Here is a 21,627-nt window from a genome sequence, read left to right as displayed (position 1 = left end):
TCTTTTGGTATGGAATCTACTATTCAGATGTGTATTTCATACTTTTGGGAGCTACATAAATTATTTCTGACCTCAAATTCAAATAATAAAGACTACCTACCTTTAGTTTAATCAGCATAATAAATGGCACCCTATAATTTTATTTCATGTTCTGTGAGAACATGAAATAAAATTATAAATATACATCAAACAATATACATCAAAATCTAAAGCTTTGGCATAAAATTTATGGCATCTATTGAGTGATAGGTTTTCTGAGCAAGACCAATATAATATGGATTCATTTAGAAAGAAAATTGAAAAAAATCACATGCAATAAAATCCAATGGGGCAGCTCGTAAGTACCAGGAGCCTCATTAGGCATGGACATGTAAAAATGAAAAAAAAAAAAAATGTGATTCTGGCTCTCTAAGATTCTACAGGACAGGAATCAAATATAAAAGAGGTTATTTCAAGTAATATGGTAAGCATGTAATGTTTAAGAACAGTATACTGGGAATACACAGGAAGGGCATTATACTCAGTCTAAAGGTTTAAAGAAAGATTCTTAGAAGATAGAGATTACAGAATCACAAAAAAGTATTAGCTAATTTATAAGACTAGGTGATAAGAATACTAGTATTCTAAACAAGAGCAACAGTCAAGACTCAAGGGACAGGAAGAAAATACATGGTGTTCATTTATATAAGGACAAAGTAATTTCCAAGGAGTTTTTCGAGATAAGGCCAGGGATAGGAGGGAGTTAAGAGCCTTAGAAAACACTAGAGGCCCAGTGCACTCAGGGGAGTCCCTCAGCCTGGCCTGCGCCCTCTCGCAGTCCAGGAGCCCTCGGAGGATGTCTGACTGATGGCTTAGGCCCACTCTCCCCACTGACAGTAGGACATCCTTAGCGCTGCCATGGAGGTGGGAGAGGCTCCCCTCACCAGCTGTGCTCACCAGCTGTGAGCCCGGCTTCTAGCTGAGTGGCAATTGAGCATCTGCCTGCATTGAGCATCTGCCCCCTGGTGGTCAGTGCATATCATAGTGACCAGTCGTTCTGCAGTTTGGTCAATTTGCATATTAGCCTTTTATTATATAGGATGTTATGAAATTTGAGATTTAATTCCATAGTTAATAGGAAGTCAGTAACTGGGTTTAAAAATAAGAGGATGATATTTAAGTATATCTTTCTGGTTGCACCGTGAATGAAGACAGCAACAGGTAAACCATATAAGAGGTTATAATAATCCCAGCAAGAAACAAAACGGGACTGAGCTAATGATGTGGTAAAAGTTAGAATGTAACATCATGGGAATTTGTGGTTGTCTCCAAATGGGAGTAAAAAGAAGGAAGCAGGAGTCACCTGAAGACTCCCAGTTTCTAACTTGGGTGAAAAGAGATGTTGATGCCAATGAATTAGAAATGTTAGCAATTGCCCTTTTCTACCTTCTGGGCCATTCAACCTTATTATAAACTCTATATGGTTTCTTTGATTTTTTTTCTTCCTAGACCCTATGACAAATGTAGTCTATAGCCATCAAAACTGCCTCAATTATAATTAAAACCCATTAAACTACAAATTCCAATATACTAATTATGGAAACATACTACATGGTTCTTTTTTTTTTTTTTCTCAAGAAAAGTTACTTTTTTTTTTTTTACTTTGAATTCTTCCAAGAAAAATTTTTTTAATTTATTTTTTTACCTCTTATTCCCCTTCACATTTTTCATCCATCCCTCCACCCTCCTCCTCTGAGGTTTCTTTTAATATTTCAAATTAAAAGCCCACAACTAGGTAGTCCTAAAGTGGTTGCTTCTTTGTTACCTTTGAAAGACATCTACTTTCTGCCAAAATTAATATGCTGAACTTACCAGATTACATTATAATGCATTTTTTAATTTTCACACAGCCAGGAGTCTTTTCTTCTTTGCTGATTTTTTTCAATCTGTATTGTCGGATCTCTCTCACCAATGTATAAAAAGCATCCTCCACTCTCTGCATTGTAAAACACAACTTCTTTAAAGTCTGTTTCATTGGTAATAGTAATTTATTGGGACAGCCATGTGTAATAAGTTTGAAATTATGAGCTTTACTTAAAAATTTCTTTTTAAAACAGACATCAGATTGCTTGAATAAAACTGGGGATGCAGTTTTAAAATATGGCTTGAATCCTGGTTTGTTCTTTAAAATCAGTTTTGTTTTGTAATGTAATTAGATTTTTTATTTTTTTTTAGAAAATTCAAATTATCAATTAGGGGAGATTCTGAAAAACTTAAGTACAGGTATTAGTGCAATCATTTTAGTTTGCTAGTCACAGAATTAATCAAAACCTAAAGTTAGATTTAAATTATTTCTTTGACTTAGGGAAAACAAATGCTTTATATAGCACTGACCCCCACCTCTCCCACTCCAACCCCACATGGGGAGGAGAAAAGTGGTACAAAAAGGATTTTAACCTTTGTTTAAAAACAAACAAACAAACAAACAAAAAAAAAAAACACCACCCCACACACACCTCAAAATAAAGTCAGGTCAAGAGATTGGAATCTTGAGTTCTATCTTCAATTACAACACTGTCCAGTGACTTTCTAGGATGGACAAGTGAAACTGAAACTGGGACTTTTGTGGATGGATAACTACATTATTTAAATTCTAAACACTGTGAACTGTTCAATACACACAAAAAACAGCAGCAGTGCACTCTGTATCTTTGTAAGTCTTAAAAATAATTTTTAGAACATAATCCAGTTATACTGACCTTATACTTTCTAGAATTCAAATATTCTAAATAAGCAAAAGGGACTTCTGCGTAAGGCTATGGGAAGAAAATTATGGTGACAAACACAATTATATATGGAGATCAACAATATAATTTCCAGTCCAGAAAATTAGGCAATAGCCCAGTGAGACAAAGTGTTTAGTTAACTGTACTGCTGCTTTGTCTTAAAAAATATACTGTCAAAGTAGAAGCTTATCTAAAAGAGAAACTCACACAAATATTCATCTACATGTAGTGCAAATTAACTTAAAAGATGTAATACTTGTGTGTATTCTTCTCAAAGAATTAAGTATTTAAGAAAGCTAGTCTACTTTATTGCACATTTAACTTCAAACTTACTGTTGTTGTTTTTTTTATTTTAACTTTTAAGAATGAATTACTATGGGGATTGGAATATTTTATCTCTCTAAAATTGGTAATATTAATCTTTCTATGAACCAAATGTGACCAAATGAACTTAACACCTAAAAAGCTAATATACGTCAAATGTAAGATTTGTAGTTTTAAATTAAATCAGGCACACAGAATCAGCCATTTTAATGTTAACTGAAGTAAATTGACAGGTAAGGCTTAATTTCTTTATGCCAAAGTCATCGCATATCCATTGCTTGTAATAAAGGAAGAGAAGGTACTTCAATTCATTAATTTTTATCTCAAAAATATATCAACTGCTTTGGTAGAGTTTGGTAATTTACCATTAAAGTAAAACTTTAACTTAAAATTCATAAAATTAAGTTTCAGTTAAGTGGGCATTTAAATAATATTTTTATTATATATTAAAATGTACACCTCAAAAGTTACTTATATTTCTATTCAGCTATCTCATATAAAAATCACTATAGCCCTAGAAAATGTGCACCTTATTTTTAATGGAATCAATTTAATCAACTACTAACTACACAATAAAAATTTCCAATAATTTTCTGAAATCATTAAATATGTTGTACTTTAAATTACATTACCACTTGTACCTGTATATAAAATTTTTAATATTTCATATTTACCATTAGTTCTCAAGGAAAGGATTTACTTTTACTCTTAAGTCCTTGAAAAAGTTATATATTAGAAATTATCACTGCTAAATAAAATAAATACTTAAGGCATTAAAATGACTTTTGTAGAGCATGTAAAATGTAAAGCATGAGCTAGCATTTAACATATTTTCACAAATAATACTTTTTAAATTTGAAAATGCAAGAAATTAAAAAATAAAAAATATATATATATATAAAACAAACCAGGTAAAAGCTCATATTTGTTAAGAATGTAATGATTTACTACTCCTGTTTTTAAAAAGTTACAAGGTCAATGTAGAAGTACTCACACATTCTATGAGAGGAGAAAAACAGGGTTTTGGTCCTCTAGTAATTTAGCAGAAGAAAAGTTTGATTGTAACTTGTTTCTAAAATCAGTTTGAAAGAGTATACTTTATAATAGTGTGCACACCCCCATCACCAATACCAGAATATATAATTTTGTTTCCAGCAATGCAGAGAGAGAATTGGAAGCCAATGATTAAAAAGAAGAGATTATTACCCACCACCAAAATATTTAATGTTAGCACCTCAGTTGCTAAAATGATTAACACAGAAAAACAGTTATTCCAAAATGACTTTTTCATTAAATTTGACTAATAGAAAATTTAAATTAGATTTTAAGGAATCAATTATTTACCATATTTTCTCAGATTTAATACTTCTTATTTCTTGGTAATAATGCTTTAAGGTTATACTGACATCAAGAGATTATTATGTATCCTTATGTGCACCTTAAACTATTGGCACTGGCACGGAACAATGGTTTCACATTCCAAAATTTGCAAGTAATTTTTAAAGAAACTATAGCTGAAACATTCAATACCCAACTGTGGATAGTTGCTAAGTATTAACTGGCACTTAATAATTTATTCCTGAGAATATGGCTTATTACTCCATGTACTCATTTTCAAATGTCACTTTACTAAACATTAAGAACGGGAAATATTTATGAAGGAACAAATGTGTACAAGTTTATACAAGTAAATATTTTTGAAAAATCAAGATATTTGACAATATTTTCAGCTCAGCTACTATCTGAAAACATACTTGTGAGACTAAGGTAATAGAGTACTCCATACTACATAAAGAACTGTTAACAGCATCATTCCATATCCTAGTGTCTATAATGCTTTCAACTAAGAGATTTCATTTTAACTGAGTATTTGTTCCTACTGAATGGCTTATTACCTGCAAAAATTCTTGCAAACTCAAGGAAATAACATGCAAGACAGTCACATGCAAGAATATTAGCCTTCTTGGGGGGGAGGAATGGGAGGAACAAGGTGAATTCTAAAAAGGAACTGTGCATTGCCAAATTTCTCAAAAAACTTTGCAAACTACAGCCTTGAAAACTTAAATGCAGCAATACCACTAATCGGGAAGCTAAGTATGGCATACTGGAGGTGCTCAGTAACTGTTCTATTTTTAACTCATAAAAAGCTAAAGTTCAAAATATTGACCTCATGTACACAAATTCAACTACTTATAAACAAAAATATGGTACATAAGGTTTTTTGTTTGGTTTGTTTTGTTAAAATGATATGATCAAAAACCTTCTTTAATGGAGGTCTTATAACAACTAATTTTTAGTATCCAGAAATTACCAATAACAACCAGGATCACTCAACATTTTTAAGTTCATAAAACTAACTTTCACATTATGCTCAAATTAAGACCTCCAGAAAGCAAAAAAGCTGAATCAGGAGTAGCAAATATCTGAGACTTCTGCTTCTGTCATCCACTTTACTGAACCTCCCACTTTTGATTGTAGCATACTGGAAAACACACAGCTGACTACCATGGTGTCAATGTTTTGGTTTCAACAGCCTTTGCCCACACTGCCATGCACTGCCCAAAGAAGCCAGGAAAATCTGGCAGCTGCTAACTGCCCAGATAAATGTAAACTAGGTAGCAGTCTTTACACAGTAGGAGCATGGGGACCACACACAATGCATACTGGCAGAAAATAAACATTACTTTAGCCTTTCAGACGTGGATTAAGATGATTGTAAAGAGATATAATTCACTATATCCTAGCCATGTAGTGGGCTTTTTAAAGTTGATGAAATATATATTCTGCAACTCTTATCTTTAAAAAGTATTAGGAAAAATGTCCGTTTTCCCCCCTCCTACTTCCCTTTCACAGAATGCGTAAGTTTTACTTTAGATTTTTACAGGCTAACATTAGTAATTTTAAGTTGAAAAGTCTGCCCTAACTTCTAATATATAACTAAACAATACAGTTCCCCAGAGAATTTGGGCCATCAGTACACTACAACCAGAAGGCCAAATGTAGCCACATTCTTTTTTTGTACTGCCCAAAAGCTAAGAATGATTTTTGCATTTTTAAAGGGTTACATAAGAAAAAAAAAAAAATGCAACAGATACCGCGTGTGGCTCACAATGCTTATTATCTGGCCCGCACCAGAGAAACTGTGCCAGCCCCTGACTTATGAGAAGCTCTAAATGAATGTCCTATTCCTATTACCTGAAATTTAATTCTTTTTGGTTTTTGTGTTTTAGGTTCATGCTCAAGACCAAAATTTATGGCATGAAATAGTAGTTGTTGATAAAATACAACAAGGATATGCATATTTATTTTGTTCAAATAATAGCAAATAAGTAACAAATAAAATACTCTGCAGAAAATAGGGCTTCAAATTTTCACAGAAAAAATGGATATAAAATCTTAAAATTTATATTTTAAATTTATAATTTCCACAATTAGTACTTGAATAGAGCTTTATAAAGTCTGCCAAAAGCATGCAAATATGAAATTAATTTCAACAGAAGAAGATGAATAAACTTCTGAAAGGCAAATCAACAAGTCTATGTAATAAAACAAAGATCAGAAACTAAATATCTACATTATAGCTTAGCAACATAACTTACATAAAGATATCAATAAAAAGGTATATAAATACAAGGTGAACACTAGAAGGTTAAGAAGAATTCCTTTACATCACTCTATATTTTCATTAGATGATCCACATAAATGTCTACTAAGCAAATTTAAGTTAATCTACTTCCATATCAAAAACACTACATACAACTTCCTTACCGCCCCCCCCCCCAAAAAAAAATAGCATAAAGCCTAAAAATCTATTTTAAAAGGAAACCTGGTAGTTTTCTAATTATGAATGCTGTGGTATATTAAAGCATTAGTATCAAACTCTAAGAATGAACTAATACTTCTGCAATAGTAACCATAGAACAAAGAAAGAAGACAGCTATTTTAGGTTCATCAAATGAGAAGTGGAAGGCAGCATTGTGAGAATAACAAGACTTCCTTTTATTGTCCTCTATTGCCTTTCTACTACAACTATAGTCCAGGTACCAAAGTTAGCATCACCTGAGAGCCAGGTGGATACTCAGAATCACAGGTTCCAACCTAGACCCACTGAATTAGAATCTAGATCTGAATAAGCAGCCCAGTTAATTCCTATGCATATTAAAATATGAGAAGCACTGCTCTATTTGCAATTCTTTACATTAGGCAGTCTCCTAGGTTTTTTTCTTTATAAAATTTAAACTAAAATGTTAACTATTTAAAAAGTATCTTTAAAAGTTACAACTAGTGCAAACCACTACAGGGGAACTCAATATTTGTTAATTAATAAATTGTTAATGGTAGTAGGTTTGTAAACATTTTCAATAAAATTCCTTTAATTTTATATTTGTAACTTTTTCATAAGAAAATGGTGGGGGATAAGTTATGAATATTATAATCATGTTTTTTGAGTACCTCCCCTCTAACTGAAAACAAGGAGTCTGGTCAGAGACAACCAATAAAAAGAAGACAAAACCCAAACCTCTTCCCAGCCTATGGACCTGGGAATCAATGTGAATAAGATCTTAATTCCTCTAAAGTAAAGTGTAGTGCTGTATATCAAGTCTTTCTTTAACCTATAAATCAAAGACTTAAAGTAGGATTTTTTCTATATATTAAACTCTTTATCTCATACAGGTAGGTTAAATAATAAACTGAAATAATTTTACCTAAAGAAAAGTTACTTTTAAAATTTAGGTAATTTTTGGCTCTGGCCAGGGTTGGTCAGTGGTTAGAGCATCAGCCCAAACACCAAAGGGTCATGGGTTCGATTCCTGGTCAAGGGCACATACCTGGGTTGCAGGTTTGATTCTGGCCCCGGTCAGGGTGTGTGCAGGAAGCAACCAATCGATGTCTCATTCTCACATCAATGGTTTTCTCTCTCCCTCTCTCCCCCTCTCCCTCACCTTCTCCTTCTCGCTCCCTCTCTCTCTCCCTCTTCTCCCTCTCCCTGTCCTCCCCCTTCCTCCCTCCCACTCTTTCTAAAAATTGATGGAAAATATATCCCAGGGTGAGAATTAACAAAAAATTAATAAACTAATAAATAAATATAGTTAATTTAAAAAATAAAAGTCAAGATCAAACTGGCATTAATTTTTGTCAGAACAACCCAGTAAATGAATAACAGAATTTCTATTTATTTTCTCAATAGTCTCTTGCTTTAATGAAAACTTTCTCCTAAAATATATCCTTAAAAAAACTCTACCAAAGTAAAATACTTAAAATACAACAAAATTTAATCTAGAAACATATGACATAAGACCCTTAAAAGCACTTCTAAAACAGGGAACTCAGTATTTGTTCCCCTGTTCTTTCACTTTATAAATATCAAAGCAAAAATAATAATAATAAATAAAAAATCCCCACATTTCTTGAATGTAAGATGTGCTGAGTTGAAGAGAATGTTGCATGTGGAAAGAAACTAAAGCCAAAAGTAATAGCATGGAGACTGGATTAAGAAGCACTGCCCTCTCATATCCTTAAGGGAGCATTTTCCAAATAATTAGTTTACTTCCTATTTTAGTATAGCAGTAGAAAAAACTGATAATGTACACTGAATAATAAAACAGTTATGCTCTCAGGTTTGTACATTTATTTATGTTTAGCCTTCCTGTCCCCAAATGACATTATTATGAGATGGTTAATTAAAAATCACTTGATATAGATAAGAGAATAAATTTGTATTTATTACAATTTTACCTACCTGTCTTGTCTTTGCTGATGTTTCAATAAAAGGAATTCCGTAACTTCTTGCTAAGTCCTGAGCCTGTTTTGTGTCTACTGTTCTAGAAGGCAAATCACATTTATTTCCTACTAGGACCATAGGTACATCTTCAGAGTCTTTAACTCTTTTTATTTGTTCTCTGGGGAGGAAAAAAAAAGTTGCATGAGAAGTATTAGGAATACAAAAATTGTACACACCTTTTCTTATAAAATATGGCCTAATGAAGACTTTTAATCTAATTCCTGGTTCCCACCACACCAAATTTTCCTTGTTTCTCCTTTTAAGTATTGTTTTTATCCATCTTAAAGAGCAAACTTCTATGTCTCTTAAAAGATCAAATACCTAGAAATATACTAAAACTACAATATAATAGGTTCATATATGCAGTTAGGTCACATAAAACAGAAAATAATGAAAATCCTAGACCAAAAAAAAGGTATGCCTAATTTTTAAAATTATAATCTTAGAAACATATACTATATATGCTATTAAATGTGTGTATAGAATTAAAAATGTTTTTATAAAAACATGAATTATAACAATAATTTTCACATTTTCCTCAAAAAAGAGGCAAGTGGAGTTTTATTTCTATGTGTACTACCCTGTTTATTCTGTAAAAGTCCTTTTATATAAACTCTTAACATTTGCAGTAAAATTAAATTCCTTCAAAATTTTAAGTGAATTTCAAAGATGCAGCATGAAATAAAGTCAATTTTTCTACAAAAATATTACCAACCACCCAAATTTCTTTTTCTGTATTACTAGTCTAGAGAGAAAGCGTGCTGTAAAAAATGTTAAACCTCTTAACTAGGCTAACTCACTGTTAAAACATAGGCAATGAATGGGATATTTGCTGAATACGTAGTTTTATGAAAACTGTAAACCCTCAAAGAAACAATATAAACTAAATCTTTTGCACTCGGATGTCAAGTGTGACTCGACACGGTTAGCATCGAGATTAAAATTACTCTTTGAATATATCAATAATTTGAAATATAAAAAAATCCAAATAAATAAGTTTGTATGAAAAGAAACTCAGTTTTTTATTCTACTGCCACGCTTTGTAAAATATGGGGTACTTAAAAAAATAAATCCCAAGTAGAATAAAGGAATTGAGAAAAAAGCAAGCAAGTGCAAAGGGTTAATAATGATTATCTTTTAAAAGCAAAAGTCAGTTTTAGGCTGATTTATCAGTTTAAAAACTGTAATTGTTCTAATGCCTGTCTTTTACAACTTCAAAGTTGTGGGTGTTTTGTGTTTTTTTTCTCTTAAATAGCTAATATTCCAAGAAATTCTACACTAAATATACTTGATTGTTTTTTAAGGCTACTTAAGTGGCACTGCCTCAATTTTTCATTTTCCTATTTTTGTTGATTGTTTTCATTTTTATGATAGCTCTTGCTTACAGCCTTGTTTCTCTAGTGTAGAGTGGTTAAAAGCACAATTTTTGGAGTCAAACAGGCCTAGGCTTCAATCCCAGCACCACCATCTATGCAAGCTGGAACAAGTTACCCAACTTCTCTAATTCATTACCTACCTCATAATTATTCTAAAATTTAAATTAGATAATTTATGTATGGTGATTAGCAAAGATTCAATAAATGAAAGATATAATTAGTCCTCAAAGTCAATTTACTATGTTCAATTTAAACCCACCTATAATGGTGAATATCTTCAAATGATTTAGTATTATTTATGGCAAAAACACAAAGAAAGCCCTCCCCAGTCCTCATGTACTGGTCCCTCATTGCACTGTACTCCTCTTGACCTGCTGTGTCGAGAATATCCAAGAGACAGGTTTCTCCATCAATTACTACTTGTTTCCTGTAGGAATCCTGAGAAGGGAGAAACACAGTCTAGATTATTACGGTACTTGTACTTTTAAAAAAGTGTTAGATACAACTCAAGAAAAAGAACCTAAGTCACAACTGGGCAAATGACTTGAATAGACATCTCTCCAAAAAAGACAAATGACCAATATGCATAGGGAAATATGTTCAACATCATCAGGGAAATGCAAATCAAAACCACAATGAGTTACAGCTTCACAGTCATTAGAATGCCTATTTTTTTTTTTTTTAAAAAAAAAGGAAAATAATAAGTGTTCGCAAGGATGTGAAGAAACTAAGCTCCTGGCCACTGCTGGTGGGAAAGTAAAATGGTGCAGCCACTGTGTAAAACAATTTGGTAGTTCCTCAAAAAGTAAAACACAGGATACCATATGATCCAGTAATTCCAATCCTTGATATATAACCAAAAGCATTGAAAGCAGGGAATCAAACAAATATTTGTATCTATTTGATTTGTATCACAGCAACATTATTTACAATAGCCAAGATGTAGAAACAACTCAGACTAGAGGCCTGGTGCACGAATTCGTGTACAGATGGGGTCCCTTGGGGTGGCCTGCGGGATCCGGCCGAAACCAGCAGTCCAATGCCGCCTGCAGCTCCTACCTGCCTCTCCCGCTTATCACGGCCCCACTGCACCTGCCGCAAGCTCACGCCCAGAGGCTTGCATGCTGCCACCGCTACAGCAACACTCGCCAGCTGTGAGCCCTGCGTCTGGCGCCCTCCTGAGGGGAGTGGCCTGCGGGATTGAGCTGAAACCGGCTCTCCAACATCCCTTGAGGAGTCCTGGATTTCAAGAGGGTGCAGGCCAGGCCAAGCCAAGGGACCCCACCAATGCACTACTGGCACGGAGAGAGACTGTGGGAGGGCTCCAGGGCATGTCTGGCCCTGTCTTGCCCAGTCTCAATTGGCCAGACCCCAGCAGCAAGCTAACCTACCAGTGGGAACATCTGTCCCCTGGTGGTCAGTGCACATCATAGCAACTGATCCACCGGTCGACTGCCCCCTGGTGGTCAGTGCATGTCATAGAAAGTGGTTGAGCAGCCTTTGCATATCATTAGCATATTACACTTTGACTGGTTGAACAATCGACCAGTCACCAGATAGGTTTCTATTATATAGGATGAGTAGATAAGCAAAATGTGATATATAAATACAATAAAATATTAGTCATAAAAATGAAAATTCTGATATATGGTACAACATGGATGAACCTTGAAAACAGTAGGCTAAGTGAAATAAGCTAGACACAAAAAGACAAATAACTATTATTTCACTTACATGAGGTACCAAGTCAAGTCACAGAGACAAAAAAAGTAGAATAGCGGTCACCTGAGGCTGGGATGGGAGGGGTTTGAGAGTTATTGTCCAGTGGATGCAGTTTTAGTATGAGATAATGAAAACAGAGCTAATGGCTGCCCAACACTGTGAATTTACTTAATGTCACTGGATTATACACTTAAAAATGGCTGCAATAGTAAATCTTATGTTATATATATTACCACAATTTTTAAGAGGCTGTTACATAGAGACTCAACAATGGAAGTGCACATTATTAGTAATAAAAAGGCCCAAACTCTTATAAAAAATAGTTATTACAAAAATGGGATATCTCTACCAACTCTGTTATTCAGAATGGTCTAGATGGCAAGAAAAAAAATTCAATCAGCTTAAAAATAAATGTCATGAATCTATTTTACTTATAGTCAAAGGAATACAAAGAGAATGGTCAATACTGAGGATTTAATGCCCTTATCCATTTCTGAAATCCTGGGAACAGTATCTCACAGCCAGGTGGATATTATGATAACTCTAAGGAATACAACTTCTATCTGCAAATTCTGTGGGGGAGAATAGATGGATATCTTAAAAAACCTATGCAACACTAAGATTGAGTAAGGAAAGAGGGTGGGTAACATCAACAGAATCTTAAAATGAAAATCTGATTTTCTTTGACTATTGATTTATACTCATGCCTAAAGGATTTCACACACTCTCTGCCAAAACAAGCCTCAAAAAAATAAGGAAAATAGAATGGTGCAATGTGAAGTCATGGAATAAGAGGCAGGCTGATGATGGGAATAAAGTATACACCAAAGGCACTGTTTTTTATTGTTCTACATGAGGGCTTAGCACTAAAGTGTCTTTATTTGAAGAATTACTTTATGAACCATTCCATCATTACAAAAAAGAATGGTCATTAAAGGTCATGTTTTTGATAAAATATTTTTTAAATGTTCACAGTAGAATACAGATATATATTTCAGGGATTGGCAAAGGTAGGTTTACAGTTGTCAGTATGCAAGTTTATTCCTGCATTATTTATTTTTGTATCATTTTCCATAGGAACCGTAAACTTAATTTTGCCCACCCTGTATATGTAGCATGGTCCCAATAAAATATATGTACATATCAGGATAGCTGACCTGTACATATATTTAAAAACCTATGGTATTACATAAAAATGTTAATAAAGGCTGTTTTCTTTTTTTTTTGTACTAGATGCTATTAAATGTATTCCTTTTTTGGCTTTTACTTTTTAAAAGTGTGAAAGACGACCATGTTAGACTGTGATCTAATGCTTATCTTTTAAAGTAAACTGCATCTTCCATACTGTCTGTAATAAAATTATTCCACCGTCAGAAAAGAAGGATGAATATTTATCTTCTAAGCAAGGAGCTCTGCAAGCAGCTCTTTACTAAAAACTCACTTAGTTGACATTTTATTATTTCCGCCTACTCCCTTAATTAACTCCTTGAAAGAACTCCCATAATATGTTAAAAACCAGTGTATTTGAAGTATAATAAAGAGCAGGAATTGAGAGCAAAGTACAGTGTCTTAGAATCAACCCATTCATTACCCAGGTATGGCTAGAGATCAAAAAGACTTTTCCTTACCTGTTGCTGTCACCTCATGTTCTTCACTTACCAATGCTAACCTAAGTTAACCTTATAGCTGATAGTTTCCTTAGTCTTTAAATATAAAATGTTTTACCAACAAAATTAAAAGACTATAGTTTCTGGAGCCACACAAGTCTAGACCTAAGGTGTGGCTGGGAGATTATTCACCATCTGCCCACATATAAAATGCCTCCAAAATGTAGCTCAATAAAGTCCCATTTACAAAATTTTCAAATACTCTGTTTTAAAAGTATTTAATGTGGAATATTTGTAGTTTCTTTTTTTTTTTCAGAGTTTTGCAAGTTTTTTTTTATTGAGGTATTATATGTGTACATATCTTACCATTACCCTCCCACCCCACACCCATACATGCCCTCACCCCCCAGAGTTTTGCGTCCATTGTTTATGCTTATATGCTTGCATACAAGTCCTTCGGTTGATTTCATATCTCCCCCACCTCTCCCTAACTTTCCCCCTGTAATCTGAAAGTCTGTTTGATGCTTTACTGTCTCTGTATCTATCTTTTTGTTCATCACTTTATAATGTTCTTTACTATCATAAATGAGTGAGATCATGTGGTATTTTTCTTTCATTGACTGGCTTATTTCACTTAGCATAATGTTCTCCAATTCCGTCCAGGTTGCTGCAAATGATGAGAATTCCTTCTTTTTTATGGCAGCATAGTATTCCATTGTGTAGATGTACCACAGCTGTAGTTTCTTTATGTATTTCATAACACATTTCCATGATGAATATTCCATCGAAAAGACTAAGAAACTGGGAAAGTAGTCCCTCCCTATTCACCCATCTATCTCATTCCTATTACCTTTTCCCTTCTAAAACCTAAAAATATTAACAGCTAAGATCTGTGTCATATTAGGTTATTGAAAAAAGTAATCTACAACCTACATAAAAACAATGAGTAGAATTTGATTAAAAAGAATAGATGTAGGTTAAAACTTCATTATTTCCAAAGTTAATTTTAAGTAATCACTGAGCTATATAAAAAGGCAGTGCCACTTGGTAAAAACATAAGAACAAAGATGTTCAAAGGCAAAACATGATCTGAAAAAAAGAACTGGCAGGTTTGATAACAAAGCAGAAAACAAGCACAACAAAAACAGTATATAAATACTAAAGATTTTGTTCCAACTTCAGGTTAGACATTAGGAAGAAGTATATGGAAGTAGAAAAAAATTTAGTCATCAGTGTAAGGTCTTTCCCAAGACTAGAGTCTAAATAAGAGTTCAGCAAACTATTGCTCACAGGCTAAATCCTGCCCACCTGTTTTTGTCTGGCCCATGAACTAAGAATAGTTTTTACGTTTTTAAACGGTTATTTAAAAATAAAACAAAGATTATGTGACAGACCCATATGGCCCTTTATAGAAAAGTTTGCCAATCCTGCTCCATGCTAATAAAATACCTTTTCACAAGTCTGAAGTATTCTCAACACATAGTATTTATTCCTTTTATACTTAAAATATAAACCATCATCCTGAGAAAGTACAGGTTTTTCAAGTCCAACCAATTTTAAAAGCCACAGATTCTAAAAAGAAACTAGTTAGGAATAGAGCAAGAAAAGAATCAAAACCTAACATTCTTAATTAGTATTATGTCTAGCCTTTCAAATAGAAATAATTTTTAGATCAGGTACACAGATTACTAATAACCTTTGGAAACTAGGATAAAATAAAGTCACTTTAACTCAACATAATAAAATATTAAATGCAAGAAAGTTATTCCATATATTTTCTCTCGCTCTCAGTTATAGTACTATTGTTATGCTTACTTAAGTACTAAAAGCAAAACCTTTTCTAAATGAAATATACTATGCTGGCAGAAGCTAATCATAGAACTCAAACATAGTGATACAATAAACAGGCACAATACTTTGGAAAGCAATTCCAGTAGTTATCAAGAACTACACAAATGTTCATAGCCTTTGACACAGTAATGCCACTTTCGGTAAATGATGCTAAGGAAATATGATTTATTTCCTTTGAAATGATAGTTACAATAGAGATACACTTAACATGGCAGGCATCCTAAAATATCTTACAAAGAAAAATTACACAGGTATTTAACACCAACCTACAATCTTACCCCATTGATCTATGTTCAAAATACACTCCAAATCCAAGCACCCACCAGCACCAGCACCCTAGTCCACAATTCCATTTTGTCTTATGCAATCTCCTGCAACTGCTTCTAGCAGGGATCCCTGTGGTTACTCTTAAATGATATATTCTCCACATAGCAGCTAGTAATTATTTTTTAAATGTCACTCGCTTTAAATGTCACTCCCTTGCTTAAAGTCCTCGAATAGTATCCCTTCATTCTACAAAATAAAATCCAAAGGACTTAGAGCCCTCTCTTTACTTAGCACCTCTATATTTCCTTCATATCATGTATTATGATCCATAACTATATACTTATTTGTGTAATTGTTTAAGTCTGTATCCCCTACTAGGTTTTAAACTCCATGACGGTTGAGATCATATCTGTTTTGCTTACCATTATATACTCTGTGTGTAAGTTTTGAGCATAGCAGATAATCAGAATTGTCTGTTAATAAATTAATCCATTCAATGTAAATAAGTGCAAACACTATAAAACTGTCTTATCAAAATACAAGTTTAATAGTTTAAATTATATTTAAAAATTAAGTTATAAATTTTTAAATTGTAATATATTGAGTATTTTAGTGAATGCAGTCAATCAAGTTTTAGATAATATAAAACCTTTAATGTAAAAATATAAACCAAACAATACATAGAGAGGAGGGAAGACAATGAGATTGCAGAGAACACAGGGTCCTTCAATTGTATTAAGTTTTACATCTTGAAAAAGAATCTAAACCAAAAGTGGCAGAATGCTACGTTATGAAAAATCTGGTTGGTGCATACATGTTCATTATATTACTTTTTCATACAGCATTAAGAGTGTTTTAATCGCCGAAACCGGTTTGGCTCAGTGGATAGAGCGTTGGCCGGAGGACTGAAAGGTCCCAAGTTCGATTCCGGTCAAGGGCATGTACATTGGTTGCGGGCACATCCCTGGTAGGGGGTGTGCAGGAGGCAGCTGGTCGATGTTTCTCTCTCATCGATGTTTCTAGCTCTCTATCCCTCTCCCTTCCTCTCTGTAAAAAAAAATCAATAAAATATATTTTAAAAAAAAAAGAGTGTTTTAATCATCACTCACAACATAGATCTTAAATTTTTATTTTTATTTAAACTCCTGTCAGGCTAAAAATTCTTATTGTTTTAATATTCATTTCTTTGAGGACTAATATTATATAGTTTTATTTTAATATTTATTCCCATCTTCTATGTCCTTTGCCCACTTAAAATTTTCATTGTTTTTGCTCTGACTTGTACCAGTTTATTAACATGCCTTCAAGTGTTGTTTTATCTATAGAAACTTATCTGTAGCTCCATTAAAGGAATTTGAAAGTTAAGATTAAATGATTCAAACTGAGATTAAATTCATTGTCCAGGACATCGTTTTGCCATTTTTCTGTTATAATTAATAACCAGTTACTCAGTATGTTATCTTTTAACATGCTCAACTTAGTTTCTAATTCAGGCAGCAACCCTGACATGGGAAGACATACTATAGTAAACAAAAACACCTAAAAGAAGTTAATAACTTTTACTAAAGGTAACCCTATTATTATTAACAATAATTATAACATTTACTGAGCCCTTACTTGTATGTCAAAACTGTGATAAACCTATTACAAGTATTATCCGATTTAATCTCCATCCTCATGCTGATTTCATCTGATGCTCTTGTTGTAAATATGAACACTGTTGGAAATATCAGCTAAAGTATTATTTGGGGATTTACTATAGAAATATTTATAATATTTTCTCAATGCGTCAAGCATTGGAATGCTTTTCATATATTCTTAATACCTATAGGAAAAAATGAGAAACCTTTACTCTCTTAATGCTCAAGTGTAACTTCTAAAAGATTATTTGAATCCATCATAGAACATGTTCCACACTACTGATTATAAGCCACCAAAGGTTGTCATAGACAGCTAATTTCTCATAGTTAGAAACATGTACAATAGCCTGGTTAGAATTATAATAGGGAAGAAGCAAAGAATTTGAGATATATAAACACAGGTTTATTAATTCATCCCCAACAATCTACTTTCTCCCTCGCATCACAGACCAATTACTAAAAGTCTTTTAAGTGTCATATACTGTGCCAGACAGTACAAAGTCTCTGACCTCAAGGAGCTAGGCCTGGTAGAAAAGATATGAATGTAAACAGATAACTAAAATACAATGCAATATTGCAATACTATATGCAGGGCAAAGTACAATGGTGACACACAGGAAGGGGAGATCATCTTTGCTTGTATGAATTAAGAAAGACGGGGAGGGGAGGGCCACTCCAGGCAGGAAGGAACAAAGAGAATGCACAAAAACATGAAACAGTATGTTAAATACATGGCACAAGAAGTTCAATACAACTTTAGCTTAGAGGGATTACAAGTACACAGACGAAGAGAAACTGGATAATCACGCAGAGGCCAACTTATGGAAGGTCTTGAATGCCATATTAAGGAGTTTTAAACTTCATCTTACACTAACTCAATGAAATTAAAGGTTTTTAAGTAGGAAAGGAGGATCAGATATACCAGGTTCACTGTCAGCATTAGTATTATGGCAAATTATAGAAAGGGGCCAGATTGGTGGCTGGGAGATGAGTTAGGAAACTATTATAAGAAATGATAGAATCTGAGTTAAGGCAGCAACAGTTATATAGATGAAGATTAAATAGTTTTGAGATGCCCAACTGGTGTGGCTCAGTGGTTGAGCATGGGCCTATGAACCAGGAGGTCACGATTCAATTCCTAGACATGCCCCAGGATGTGGGCTCAATCCCCAGTAGGGGGCATGAAGAAGGCAGCCAATCAATTATTCTCTCTCATCATTGGTGTTTCTATCTCTTTCTCACTCTCCCTTCCTCTTTGAAATCAATAATATGTATGTGTGTGTGTGTGTGTGTGTGTGTATGTGTGTGTGTGTGTGTGTGTATACACATATGTACATATATATATAAAATAAATAGTTTTGAGAAATATTTAATGGGTAAAATTGGCAGAACTTCACACTGCTGGTGGGAATATAAATGGTGCAGCCACTGTGGAAAATACTAGTAGTCTGACATCTCAAAAAGTTAAAAATAAAGCTACCATATGACCCAGCAATTCCACTTCTAGGTATACCCAAGAAAACTGAAAATACATTCACACAAAAGCTTGTACATGAATGTTTACAGCAGTACTATTCAAAATAGACCAAAAGAGGAAACAATCCAATGTCCATCAGCTGATGGATAAATAAAATATGATATATCCACACAACCAAATATTATTCAGCCATAAAAGGAATGAAGTATGTGATGACAGCATAGATGAACCTTGAAAACATTATCCTACATTTAATAAAGCCAGACAAAAAGACCACATATTATATGATTCCAATTACATGAAATGTTCAGAATGGGTAAATCCACAGAGGCAGAAAGTAGATTAGTGGTTGCCGGAGCTGGTAGAACAGACTGGGGTTATGGGGCTTCTTTTTGAAAGAAGAAATGTTATGGATGAAAATGTTATGGAATTAGATAGTAGTGATGGTTGCATTACTTTGTGAATATACTAAAAACCATTCAAATGTATTCTTTAAAAGGATGAATTTTTTGCTATGTGAATTATATCTCAAGTTTTTTAAATGGCAGAGCTAACTGATTAGGGATGGAAACAAAAGAAAGAGTAGAGGAAAAGTGGAGTTCAATTTGGAGCATGTTGAATTCCCTTATGTTTGTGGATGTTCTGGTGGCTATGAGCTGTAGTCAGCTTTATATGTCTGATGCTCAGGACAGAAGTCTAGGCTAGAGATATACTCCTGAATCTTCAATCTATAGGCACCCACTGAACTCCACACTTGTGGTATGAGTATGGGCAAACTACTTATCTTTCATCTACTCTTAACCATTGTCCATTCAGCTGTACAAGTGGGTAAATAGCCAAAACCGGTTTGGCTCAGTGGATAGAGCGTCGGCCTGCGGACTGAAAGGTCCCAGGTTCGATTCCGGTCAAGGGCATGTACCTTGGTTGCGGGCACATCCCCAGTAGGGGGTGTGCAAGAGGCAGCTGATCGATGATTCTCTCTCATCGATGTTTCTAACTCTCTATCCCTCTCTCTTCCTCTCTGTAAAAAATCAATAAAATATATTTTTTAAAAAAGTGGATAAATAACACACATGACTCTGAATACAGATTAGAATTTCATACCATGAAAATCCCCTTATAAAATGAAAAGTACTATAAAACTTAACTATTATTTTACATATTACACATTGTATATGTTATTATAAGCCAAAAAGGTAGGGGGCAGACCACTGGCTACTAGGAGGTAACTATATGTATATAGCAACCATAGTATCCTGACCTTATAAGATCACTGGACATTTACACTTGGAATATATTTTGCTAAACCAATCACTGTATTTCAAAATAAATATAATGGAAAAGAACAAGCTTCAGGGAAGGAAAACTAAGTTTCTGAGGGTCATGAAGAACTTCTGTTTTAACTAGGGTGCAAGGTGCTAAAACAGCTTGTTCTCATGACATAATTTTTTATTGACATTTATTAAAAAGATCAAGAAAAAAAGACATCTTTACAATGACAAATACTTGAAATAATGAGAATGTTGAATGTTAGTTTAAGATTAGAGAGAATAGAATTTGTACCACTGCCAAGAGATAAAACTGGTTCAAAAATCTCAATAAATTCAAGGAAAATTTGCACAACAGATTAAAAAAAAAAAAGGTATTATAAGCACACGTTTGTCACCTGTTGAAGTAATGTGGTATTCTCCCATAAACTGTTACTTGGTGCCAACGTCAGAGTGTGAGGCCTACACAATCACGTATCAAATCCTAATAATTACAGATGCCAACATATTTTTCATGTTTTTTATTATATATCTATGTTATTCTTTAATTGGCCTGATAACTAATTTCTTTGCCCAAGATACAACTCCATTACCAATTTGTTGAGGCTTTAAAAGGGAGAAAAAAAGTAAATATGAAATAATCTAATGGTATCTAATACATGAGGAACTTTTCTCCCACAAAAGTGAATATCTACTTTTATCTTTCAAACAATAAATGTTCATTTTTAAAAACCAAATACCACAAAGAACGAGAGTTTGACATATGTCCTACAATACTTTATGTTCATATTCACATTGTTTTAGATAAATGGAATCATACTTTACATGATGTGCTGTCATCACAAAGTATAACTTACGTAATGGACATTTTTCAACGTCAGTACATATAGATCTATCAAATGCTTTTCAGCAACTATATGTAATATAATTTGTATAGATAGGCCATAAACTACTTCATCTATTCCCTGGTAGATATGTGGATTATTTCCACTTTTAAAAATCATAAATACCGCAATAAGCATCCCTGTGTATTCATCTTAAACACTTATCCAACTGACTGAATCCTTGCAATAAATTCCTAGAAGTGGAATTGACCTAGAAGTGGTCAAAGGACATGCAGCTTACATGTTAATACATACTGCCAAACACCTCCAGAAAGTTGTAAGATTACATACTCCCACTTATAGCAAAAATAGTACACACTTCTCCATACCCTTCCTAGCAATGTTATCATTTTAAACTTAGCCAATATAAAAGTAAAAATGTTGTTTGAACTTGATTTCTACATTAATGACATATCTTTTTATGTTATACTAGAAGCCTGGTGCATGAAATTCGTGCACGGAGGGGGGTTGTCCCTCAGCCCAGCCTGTACCCTTTCCAATCTGGGACCCCTTGAGGGATGTCCGACTTCCCGTTTAGGCCCGATCCCACCTAAACGGGCAGTCGGACATCCTTCTCACAATCCAGGACTGCTGGCTCCCAACTGCTTGCCTGCCTGCCTTCCTGATTGCCCCTAACCACTTCTGCCTGCCAGCCTGATCACCC

General features: G+C 33.8%; 1 protein-coding gene across 4 annotated transcripts in view; it reads right to left on the bottom strand.

Moving 5' to 3' along the window:
• KRAS (KRAS proto-oncogene, GTPase) overlaps window positions 1-21,627 on the bottom strand; it is a 42,491-nt gene that overhangs the window by 7,373 nt on the left and 13,491 nt on the right. The window contains exons 5-7 of one of the 4 annotated variants that reach the window (XM_054719216.1): window positions 10,507-10,685; window positions 8,830-8,989; window positions 1,852-1,975 (exon numbers count right to left, since the gene is read on the bottom strand). In XM_054719216.1, coding sequence (XP_054575191.1) covers window positions 1,856-1,975; window positions 8,830-8,989; window positions 10,507-10,685 — 459 coding nt within the window. In that variant the 3' untranslated portion in view covers window positions 1,852-1,855. Of the gene's footprint in view, window positions 1-133; window positions 1,976-8,829; window positions 8,990-10,506; window positions 10,686-21,627 lie in introns of those variants that run through there. The other 3 variants (XM_054719215.1, XM_054719218.1, XM_054719217.1) reach the window with 3 other exon arrangements.

The sequence above is a fragment of the Eptesicus fuscus genome, chromosome 7 (assembly GCF_027574615.1).
Source record: "Eptesicus fuscus isolate TK198812 chromosome 7, DD_ASM_mEF_20220401, whole genome shotgun sequence".
In the NCBI taxonomy this organism is placed as follows: domain Eukaryota; kingdom Metazoa; phylum Chordata; class Mammalia; order Chiroptera; family Vespertilionidae; genus Eptesicus; species Eptesicus fuscus.
This window is presented reverse-complemented; position numbering and strand designations above follow the sequence as displayed.